At 30.1% G+C, this 10,621-nt stretch overlaps 2 protein-coding genes across 2 annotated transcripts; one reads left to right on the top strand and one right to left on the bottom strand.

The window, feature by feature from the left end:
- The first annotated feature begins 857 nt into the window (after positions 1 to 857).
- Positions 858 to 2,916, top strand: LOC111029424 (interferon-inducible double-stranded RNA-dependent protein kinase activator A homolog). The gene is made up of 3 exons (XM_022308411.1): positions 858 to 1,861; positions 1,921 to 2,296; positions 2,387 to 2,916. Exons 1-3 carry the CDS (start codon positions 1,675 to 1,677, stop codon positions 2,847 to 2,849), a joined length of 1,026 nt encoding a protein of 341 aa, XP_022164103.1. The 5' UTR covers positions 858 to 1,674; the 3' UTR covers positions 2,850 to 2,916.
- A 1,973-nt stretch (positions 2,917 to 4,889) lies between these two features.
- On the bottom strand, positions 4,890 to 8,321 carry LOC111029423 (tectonin beta-propeller repeat-containing protein). Its single transcript, XM_022308410.1, has 10 exons — positions 7,835 to 8,321; positions 7,073 to 7,255; positions 6,839 to 6,991; positions 6,667 to 6,759; positions 6,391 to 6,571; positions 6,072 to 6,274; positions 5,889 to 6,014; positions 5,412 to 5,521; positions 5,139 to 5,339; positions 4,890 to 5,030 (listed from the first exon to the last, which is right to left on the bottom strand). The coding sequence occupies exons 1-10, from the start codon at positions 8,075 to 8,077 to the stop codon at positions 4,904 to 4,906; spliced, it is 1,620 nt and encodes a 539-aa protein (XP_022164102.1). The 5' UTR covers positions 8,078 to 8,321; the 3' UTR covers positions 4,890 to 4,903.
- Between the last annotated feature and the right edge of the window lie 2,300 nt (positions 8,322 to 10,621).

Here is a 10,621-nt window from a genome sequence, read left to right as displayed (position 1 = left end):
ATGGACAAATATCAAATACTTATAGTACTATTATACAGGTATCCAATATTGGCAGCTGAAATATAATCCGGGGGGAGGGGAAAGCAAAGTCAAAACTTTCTCAGCACATACCTACGCGTGTTTTTTTTTTTTGTTCACTAGGGATAAAACAATTCATAGTAACTAAAATAGCCTGAGGGAAACACACCCCTTACATGTACCTCGGTTTTTAGTGTGCTTCAGTTCACTGGTAAATCGTCGGTGTATCTCGGTCAATGAAATAATTCGACCTAAATGGGCAACAGCACTTTATATATATTTTAACGTGGTTCACACTTCTTTAAACTTTTCTATTATCTCTAAAAACAATTACAGCGATTTTCGTCAAAATCAATATTTTATTATAATCAGTATATAAGCTACATAACATACTTTTGGTTTTAAAATATAGTTTCTTTAACCAAGACTATGCAAAGTTGAACTAGACGATTGGATGACTTTAACCTCATCTGGCCAAGAAACCAACGAGTAACGACAACTTTTTATTTTCAAAAAAAATACTACTTTCTACCTTTGAATGATATGTTATGTTCTTATGTTTCGAGATGAATTGTTTGAAGCTATACACAGCTCATATATTACAAAAAAACAAGCCTTTATGAGCTTTTAGTTCTAACAGATTTTTACGAGTGCTTATAATTTGAATGAGGGGCATACCATAGGCAACTCTTTTTACGAATCGGCCCTGGTCGATATCACAGACTTAAAATAAAGAAGATATTTCCCTTATCAATGACTGGGTCAATTATTGCAGGCTGCAACTTGCAGCTAACTTCATGCAGTTGTAGTGTAATAATATGTTTACATAGATAATACATAAGTATGTATTAAGCTATTATCTATGTATATTTAGCACGATTAAATATATTAAGATTTATCTTTAATTGTAATACTTACAACTTACTGTTTAGTATTAATCTTAGATCAGTTAGATCTGTCATAGCTCGTAACTTACTAAACTAACTATCTAAAGATCTTCAACTTTCTGATTGTCGCACTTAGTAATCTAGTTCTGACTCCTTCTATTTATAATTGTTTATTTTCATTTAAACGAATTAAAATCATATTTTAAACTTTAAAATATTGAAATTAATTAAAATACTATGAAAAAAAATTTTAAAAAATTTATATCAAATGAGTTCTTATAAATTTTAGTTTGTAGATTTTTTGCTGTTCAGTGACAACCTTACAATAATTTATATTGTTTTTGGTGTAGGTGAGTTTCACAAAACAAATAATATACTAATATTCTACCTACCCATTAAAAAAGCAAATGGTTTAAAAAGTAATCAGTTTATGATTTTCTTTTTTACTTTGTGATCATGAACACATCATAACCTACCCAATACACAACTGTTAATATACCACTAGTATTGTATATACTAATACATTATTAATTTATAGTATGTGTATGTGTAATACAGAACTTTATAGTATGCAGTTAAACATCATATAAATCATTTTTAAATTTTGTGGGTATTCCAAAAATAAATTGGAAAATTATTTCATTTTTCCTTCATTATAAAAGATAATATAATTAATTTTTCACATTTACTAATTTTAATACAAAATTACTACTAACTTATAGCCAAAGTACTGTAGATAAAGTACTTTAAATTTATTAGTAATTATTAAATGGACTTTCCTGCATATAATGTAAAATTTGATACTGATAAAACATCAGTTACTTTATTACAAGACATATTAAATAAACAAGGAGTACGCACTGTTCAGTATGAATTACTACAAATTGAAGGAGCTGTTAGTGCACCGTCATTTCAGTATCGTGTCACAGATGGACGATTTGTGGCTTATGGTCAAGGTTAATATAATAATACCGAGGTTTCAATTTATTTTTCATTTGTCAATAATATTGTTTAGGAAAATCAAAAAAAGAAGCTAAACAAAATGCGGCTAAGGCTTTACTACGTATTATTCATAAAGAGTTTCCTGAATTATGTTCCGATCCTTTATTTGAATCTCAAATTGATTTTACCTCAGACGTGAATGAATCGTTTGAAACTATGAATTTTGGAGATAACGATGAACGTAATCCAATTGGTATGCTTCAGGAACTTTGTACATCTCTCCATCTTCCTCCTCCAGTTTACATAACAGAATGTGAAGATGGCCTCCCTCATCAGCGTTTATTTACTGTTTCATGTAATGTCTCCGAGTACAAAGAGACTGGTGTAGGCAAATCTAAAAAGATTGCCAAACGACTTGCTGCCAATAATCTTTATTTGATGTTAAAAAGGTAGTTAAATTGCATAATACTCATTGTTTTATTATATTACTTAGTAGTTTTATTAATTAGTTTATAATTTTTTTTATTTCTTGTTATTAGCATTCAGGCAGATCTCAGTCTAAACTCTGGAGCAGCTGAAAATGTAGACGACTTTGTTCGTCAAGAGTCCAGCAATCTAAGCGGATTGAAAAATTCTAAATCCACTTCTCAATTTTATAGGTTACCTGAAATTCATAGACATTTACCCTTAACTGATGGCCCTTGTTATAATAATCTAAAACAAATGGATGATGAACAATTGTATTCTTGCGACAGCCGACTGATTTTGGACAGTTTTACTGCTGAACAAGGACTTATAGTATCATTTATTGATTTTGAAGAACTCTCAAGTACTGGCAAGTATCAAACTTCTCTTCAAGTATCTACTCCCATTACTGTGGCTTTTCATGGTGAATCCACTATCAGCTATGAAGAAGCTCAACAGGATGCTGCCTATAGGTCATTAGTATTTTTTAAATGTATATTGAATAATAGTGCATTAAATTTGGTGACAGTTACTTAATTCATTTTATGAAAGATTGTTAGCTATGTAAAAATCAATTTATCAAAATATAATAGGATGTTTGGTACATTGTTGTCAAATGTAAAAAAGCGTTAGAAAAAAAAAATTTAGAAAGAACTGATATTTTTACATAAACCCAGTTTTCAAAAAAATCTATTTCGTCTTTTATTGCAACTCTAAAAGAAAATAACCTCCATGAAATTTTTATTGAATGTTAATATTGACATTTTCTACACACCAAAATATTTTGATTATACTTAGCTATTTATATGCACAAGAAAATTTTGATTTTTATCAGTAATTTTTTTAAATTATTGTTGATAAAAAATTTTTACTTGATCCAAAAACTTTAAATTTAATACAAGATATAGGCACGGTTTTATAAGAAATTAAAGTTCAAATTTGGACAAAATATCATATTAAAACCAAGAATAACGATTTTAGTTCTTTTGTTGTAATTTAAAAATATTATTCACGATTACTTGAAAATTATAGAGTACCCTGGAACCTCAAATATCTGTGGCAATGGGGAAAAGGGGGTCACCAGGATAAATGAAATCCATGGTTCATTGAAACTATGCATGTACATACCTGTGATATACATTGTCGATAAAATATATGTGTAATCGCTAACACGGATAATCAAGGTTTCATTATATCATAGAATACTTTATACACACAAGATTTTCAAAATTGTTTTACAAAAATTAATTTAACTTACCGTAGTACTAATGCCTAATCAGTGGTGTGCATCATAAAAACCTTGCTGTTGCTCAAATTATTTCAGGTGACCTACCCCTCATAATATTGTTATACTGACCCATAGTGTCCTATTTTTCTTCTATCAATACCCACCTACAGATATTTAAGGTGTTTCCTTTTCAACACTTGGACCCTATGTTACATGCTATGGTGCCCAATAGTAAAATAAATTACTTTAATCTCAATAATATCAGAAAAAACACTTGGTAATGTTATAGGTTTATAGACAGTCTTCGCTCAGAATTGTTTTTACATACAATGATTTTTATCATTGAATTAAAATTTAAGAAATCCATTAAAGTGACTTTAATAGACACCTAATGACAGCAGAGTGTAACCCCCCACTTTTTTAAATATTTTTATGTTGCATAGCACCCTGTATAAATTAACTGACTTTAATATTTGAGTAAATTGACCTATAATCAGATTTAAAGGTAAGAATATTATCTTAGGGCATCTGGTAAATTTAGTTTTGTATTTTAATTTTGAAGTTAGGTATTTTAAAATTGTACATTTCTTGCTTAAAAATGTGTAATCAGTATCTTAGAAGATGCTTCAGATATTATTCTTACTTATATTTAAGTTAGATAATAGGTAAATCTCTATTACAATACAAAACTGATTCTGCTGAAAGCAAATTTTCTGTTTGTATGTTTCTAAGAAAGAGACAACATGTCATTAGGTTTAACGTTTTAATATTGTATTTTGATAATTAAAAGAGAGTGTTAACTGTAAACCAACTTTAATTTTAGTTAGATTATTAGATAACTATATTTGAATACTATCAAGCATTTGAATGTAAGGACTGCATAGTTTATTGATGGACTATATCTGTGAATATGAGTAAATTAAAGTATGGTTTTTTTTATTTATACAATTATTATACGGTTACAATAATTATAAAAAAATAATATATTTATGTATAAAATTAAAAAAACAATGTAAATATTTGGTTTTAACTAAATACTAATGCAGACTAATTTTTCTGATGGTATTATTTGCATATATGATTGCCTATGTTGGCTATAATGCTATACATATATCAACATTTTGACAAGCAAACATGATCCTTTTTTTTCTGTAGTCTTGTGTTGGAAGTTGAAATCATGAAATGGTTGTTTTATAATTCATTTCTAACCTCAAATTGTACACATTTGCTCACTGAATCCTGACATAATGATTGTAGTACAGGTCTGATTTCATTTGGTTTTTTTTCTAATTTATTATTAATTATTAATTCAAAAAAATATTTATGAATGGAAAATTTTATTAAGTTACTTTTATGACCACAATTATAAAGCAAAAGAGGTGATTTGTTGAAATTCTTTTTCTTTTAATCTTAATACGATTAATTTGTCCAATATTTCTCTCCTCCATTTACTTTTAAAAATATTTTCTCTATCATTTGGAGAATTAAACCTAAAAAAAAATATTACATTTTTAACTAAATATCATATAAAAATTAATGGCACATATTTGATACTAAATTGTGTAAAACATCGATTATAAGTAAGTTTATTTAATTACCATTGTGATATAAAACAAATATCTGGTTCAATTGAACCTCCCACTACAGAACTCCAAAATGTTTTTGGTTTTTGAATTAAAATATTACTTTGAATTTCCATAAATGAATCCGGTTTAGCTTCCATACCAATTAAAGACCCAATGCTAAGTTTAGGACTCCAAGCAGACACTCTGCGTTGAGAAGGATTGATTTCCTTTGCACTAAAAATAAACAACTACAATTAAAAATATTTTCTTATTGATAAGTTATAATATAAATGATCTAAGGTATACTTCAAGTTTAAATTATTTTTTGAATCATTTCCAACAAGACGTGTTGGGGCAGAATGTGAAGGCTCAGTAAATGATGATGATATCCATGGTTCTATTCCTTCCAGTTTTGTCTTAAAAAAATAAATACAATTTTATCATGTACAATTGTATATGTTTAATATTAATATGGAGAGTTATAATAAAATTTGGATCTATTTCATATTTGTGACTATTGAATAAAACAATTTTAAATTAGCATTACTTATGAAATCAGTTGCGTACACATGAGGGGGGAGGTGTATTCAGCTTCCCTCCTGGTATTTTTTTTCTATATGTATAGATGTAATATAATAATGATCAAATTCAAAAAAATATTTTGATACCTTTATAAGCATACAACATAAATAAATAATGGTTTAATATAACATCCCCCCCCCCCATTGTCCATTGAATATAATATCTGTGTACGCTCCTGTATGAAATAAGTTAAAATAATACCTCTTGTTCTTTAGGTTGTTCAATTTCAATGGATGCCTGTATATGAATCCACTTTTTCCCAGTAGGATAATTTTTAGATATATCACTCCTAAAATATAAATGTCTATCTAAACCCACTGAAAATACCTGATAATAAAAAACATTATTTATTCAAGAAACTTTGAATATAGTTTGCAGATTTACTTGGTCGTTTGGGGTTACGGAGACAGAAAACATAAAAGTGTTTAATTTCACCCAACAAGTTCCTTCACTGAGATTTTGATCAATTCCTTGTCTAAACCATACTCTAGAATCATTAGTAATTGCCCACACTGACTGAAATCCGACTGATAATTGAGTTATTTTAGAATCTTCTTCCGGAGATTCAACAATAATCCATGTTTTACCTTAGAAATGTTAAATACGACATTATTAGTGAGCAAAAAAGGAGGAACCAATAAATTAATTTTCAAAGTATATAAGTTGGTATAGTACGAGTAACCAGAAGATACATTTTACTGACCTTGTGGAGTTTCAGCACTGACTTCTTTTCTGACAAGTATGACACCACTCCATAAAACTACCCAAACAGAACCCAACGGACCACAATCAATGTATCTGGATTCACTGCCCTCTTTTGTTGGAACACAGACCCACAAACAGCCTTCGGGCCACGTTTTATTTACGTTTTTACGGTAGAAAATCTGTAATTCAAGATCTTTTAGAACAAAAATTGTATGTTTAAGTATTTATTTACAAATTCCAGAACCTATTAAAAGTTATATAAATGTATATTTACCCTTCCTTGCGCTGTCACAGCCCATACCATAATGACACCAAGTTGAGCTCCGGGTATCTTATGCCCTCCAATGCTAACGCAGATGAATGGTTCCTGCACAGTGGTTAAATTAAAATTATTATATACACACTTCCGTCTGTCTATACATGGTGAATTTATTCGGTTCAAAGACCTGAGTAAAATCTTTGTGCAGAGGAGAAATTATACACCAAGAATTCATGCCCGTGTATATTCGATTTCTGTACCATTTTCTCCTCCTGACGCATGAATTCCAGCGTTTGATTGGATAAAACTTAGCAAAAAAATCGACCGCATATGTCCATCCCTGACGACCAGCAAAAAAAAATGAACACAATTTTTAAAAATAATTAACACAAACCTATATTATTATAATTATGTATCTCACGTTGCTGTCTAAATCATTTTCCTCAAACTTAGTATCCAGCTTCCACTCATGTTCCCACTGCCAGACGAAGGAGGGCAACTTTATATTCTCTTTAAACTTTTCTTCTTTGCCGTTTTCCGACGACCAGCAATACCTGTCTGTGGGCAAAAGTCTTTTTGAAAAACTCCCGCCGGGCATCCATCGCTATCGACAACAATAAATACAAAACATTATTCACGTACCCTATATAAATATTTATTGTACAGGTAAATACTCGTATAGTATTTATATTTAAATAATAAATCCACAGTTTGGACGTCATGTTTTATCATACATGTTGTGTATATTTTATTATAGTTAACAGGGCGACCCTTCCGGCACGTGATCAGGGTGGTAATTTCAATGAAAAACCTGGGGGTTCTTCAGCACCTCTAATTTTTTCAAATTATCTTATGGTTATAGATACCTGCATAATGACTATTAAAATTAATATGGAAAAAATTGGGGGTGCCAAGCAGTAAGCACGCACCCGAGCCCCCCTCCCCGAATTGCGCCTATGTAGATGATATTTTAGTGGTATATCTTAAACATTTCTTTTACATCATTTGAAGTCATAAGTATAGTTGCAATAGATTTATTCGATAAATTAGAATACCTATTAGATTATTGTTAATCATTTAAATATGACTGGGTCATAATATTGATCGAGAAATAGTACCTATTTATATTATATTATTATTCATTCCTGATCAAAGATAAATCACCGCCGCCGCTTACACCTACCTCGTTTTCATATACTTCTTCCTTGATCCGTATCGCTCCATCCAGATTGTGCACCAACAGATACGTCTGGTTGTCGCCCCCGATCGACCACATGTAATTCTCGATAGCAGAAATGTGTTTCAAATCCATGCCGACATGAGGGAAAGGTTTCCATTGATCGTCAAACGCAGACAGTGTGTAAATCTTCCCGTAGTTATTAATAGCTAATACGCATTGCAATTCGTTCATCTTTTCGTGGTGCATAACATGCAACCGGTAGTCGGCACAACTCCTTTTTTAATAGGTAGTCGATCTATCAGTGTACCTACGATGGATAGTTATAAACCAAAATATATTGGCAATATCATATATATATATTAGTAGGTAATTATAGTTATAATACTAAATACTTCCTCAGTTTTGCGTAAAATATAATGCCAGTTGCCACGGCACTGTTATTATTATTCTGTGAATCTGTGATACGTGACTGAGGTTTTTCTAAAAATCAATAGACATATATAACGAACGCACGTCGCACACCCACCGAGCGAACCACCCCGTGTGCTGCTGCACTCGCGCCGTACGCAGGTCTCCTCTCATTGGTGAATTCGCGTTCGTCACGATTTGAAATTTTGAAAGTTTCAACAGCTGTAAATTACGTTTGAACTTAACATTGTAGTGAAAAATATATAAATGTCTTTCAAGTTAACCATAGTTGGACACTTGTCACTTGGTGCTAGGCGCTAGCTACTATATTCATTCTGCATTCACTGTATTGTAGGAATGTGCAATGAGGAGAAAGATGCAAATGTATCAATCTTATTTTAAATGGGTAAAGTTTATTTCACAGCAGTTGGACTCAGACACTCAGTAGGTACCTATAGGTTCAATGTTATAACCGTTTGAAGTCCTCGAGTTAGCCTTAGCATATTCTCACCTGTCTAACAAGTAAAAATCTCAGGGCTATTTAAATACTTAATTAACAATAAATAAAATGCAAGTACGATAGGTAATTTCTTGTTCCAAGTAATTTTGTTAAAATTTAATCCTTACACAATTTAAAAATAAAAAAAACTCAGTTACAAAAAAAACAAGATACTTTGAAGTTCTGAAAAGTCTCTTGACCATAACTTACAAATGAAATTAGATTTTTTCCAACTAGAATCATATTAAGTATGGAAAAACATAAATGTTGAAAAAAAATCACAAAAATCACTTAGGAGCTAAACAAGCATTCGTTCCTAAACAGTTCCTTACAGTCGATCGCTGTAAAATGTCACTATGCTTTACACAATAGTTTCAACTTTTGCAATAATATTTAATAATAATAATAATTTGTTGTCACAATACATCTGTTGTAATTAAAATTACCTAATAAGAATTTCGATTTTCAGTTCAATGCAGTACCTAATATAGGTAGGTACTTAAATAATCATTTAGAAATTTGACATGCAACAAAAATGTTAGTAGCCAAGCCTACACAGTACACAAAATAAAGTTTTATTGTGGTAATAAAAATAAAGTATACTATAGAGGGACGATGACAATTGGTAAACAATTTCGGACTTTAACTAACACTGATTGTTTATTTTAAGATTTACCAAACTCATTTGTAAGATTCCAAACTACAAAAATGATCGGGGTTTGACCAAACTATTTTGTGTATCCTAGGTTTTACCGAAATCAATTAAGAGCAGTTGGTTGTTGGTGATACCTAGGTTTTACCGGTATTCGTACTTTTACTGTAACATATAAATGTATAAATGTGGAAAAGAAATTTTATCACATATGTTCTCTGGAACCACTCATTTGATAGTCATGCGGTTTTTTTTTAGATTATTGAGTATTTCGCGGAGCAGGTTTTGAGCTAAGTCTTGTGGACCCAATACTCCTGTCTACGAAATATTGAGAGATAAAATAGGAATAAACTGATGGCCAGTAAAAAAATTGAAAAAAATTTGTAAAATGATCTTTGACGATTTGGGGTAACATCATAGACCTTAAACTAAGTAGTAAATGTAGTATAATTATAAGGTATATCGTATATGGCCCTAGATTAACATGCCTACAGATATTGTGTTAAGTATTAACTTAGGTACCTAACTATATTTGAGTGATTATGTGGTGGTTATTATTTAAGTAGTGGCATTTCTTAAGGGCAACAAAGTGCAAGGTATCAGTTAATACATTCTAAACATAAAATATAAACTGAAACATTTATTATTAATGCAATTAATTTTGCTTATAATAATAATCTAGATAGGTACATTAAGGTATAATTGTCTAGATAATTTCTTCAAAATCTGTTTACCCACAATCTCTTGTTATTTCTGATTCAATTGTCAATAATTCCAATGCATAACACTTTTTTGGTTTATAATTGACCTAATTTTTTGATCATTTTCCGACTAATTAATGAAAACAATAAATATTTTTGAGCTAGTCATTTCTTTTAACAGGTTATAATAATAATTTCTAACAATTCATATAAATTATCAACTATATTCCAAACATTTTGATAACTATATTACTGAGGTATTCTACAAATATACAATCTTTTACCAGTTATCGGTGTAGTTAATTGTATAGTGTAGTCTATACTGTAGACTATGTCACCATCCAATATATTTTAGTACCTATTGTAGTATTGTGCTTTTCAGAGTTCAGTTCCACAACTATAAGTGTATGTGACCATGTGGGTGGTACGAGTCACTGGCCAATATTATGTGTTATACAACCAAAAGGTAATTTAAAAAATGTAATCAAATTTCTTTTTCATTATATAATCAACAGAAAAATATGTTTTAG

Source organism: Myzus persicae, unplaced genomic scaffold (assembly GCF_001856785.1).
Source record: "Myzus persicae strain clone G006 unplaced genomic scaffold, MPER_G0061.0, whole genome shotgun sequence".
NCBI lineage: Eukaryota > Metazoa > Arthropoda > Insecta > Hemiptera > Aphididae > Myzus > Myzus persicae.
This window is presented reverse-complemented; position numbering and strand designations above follow the sequence as displayed.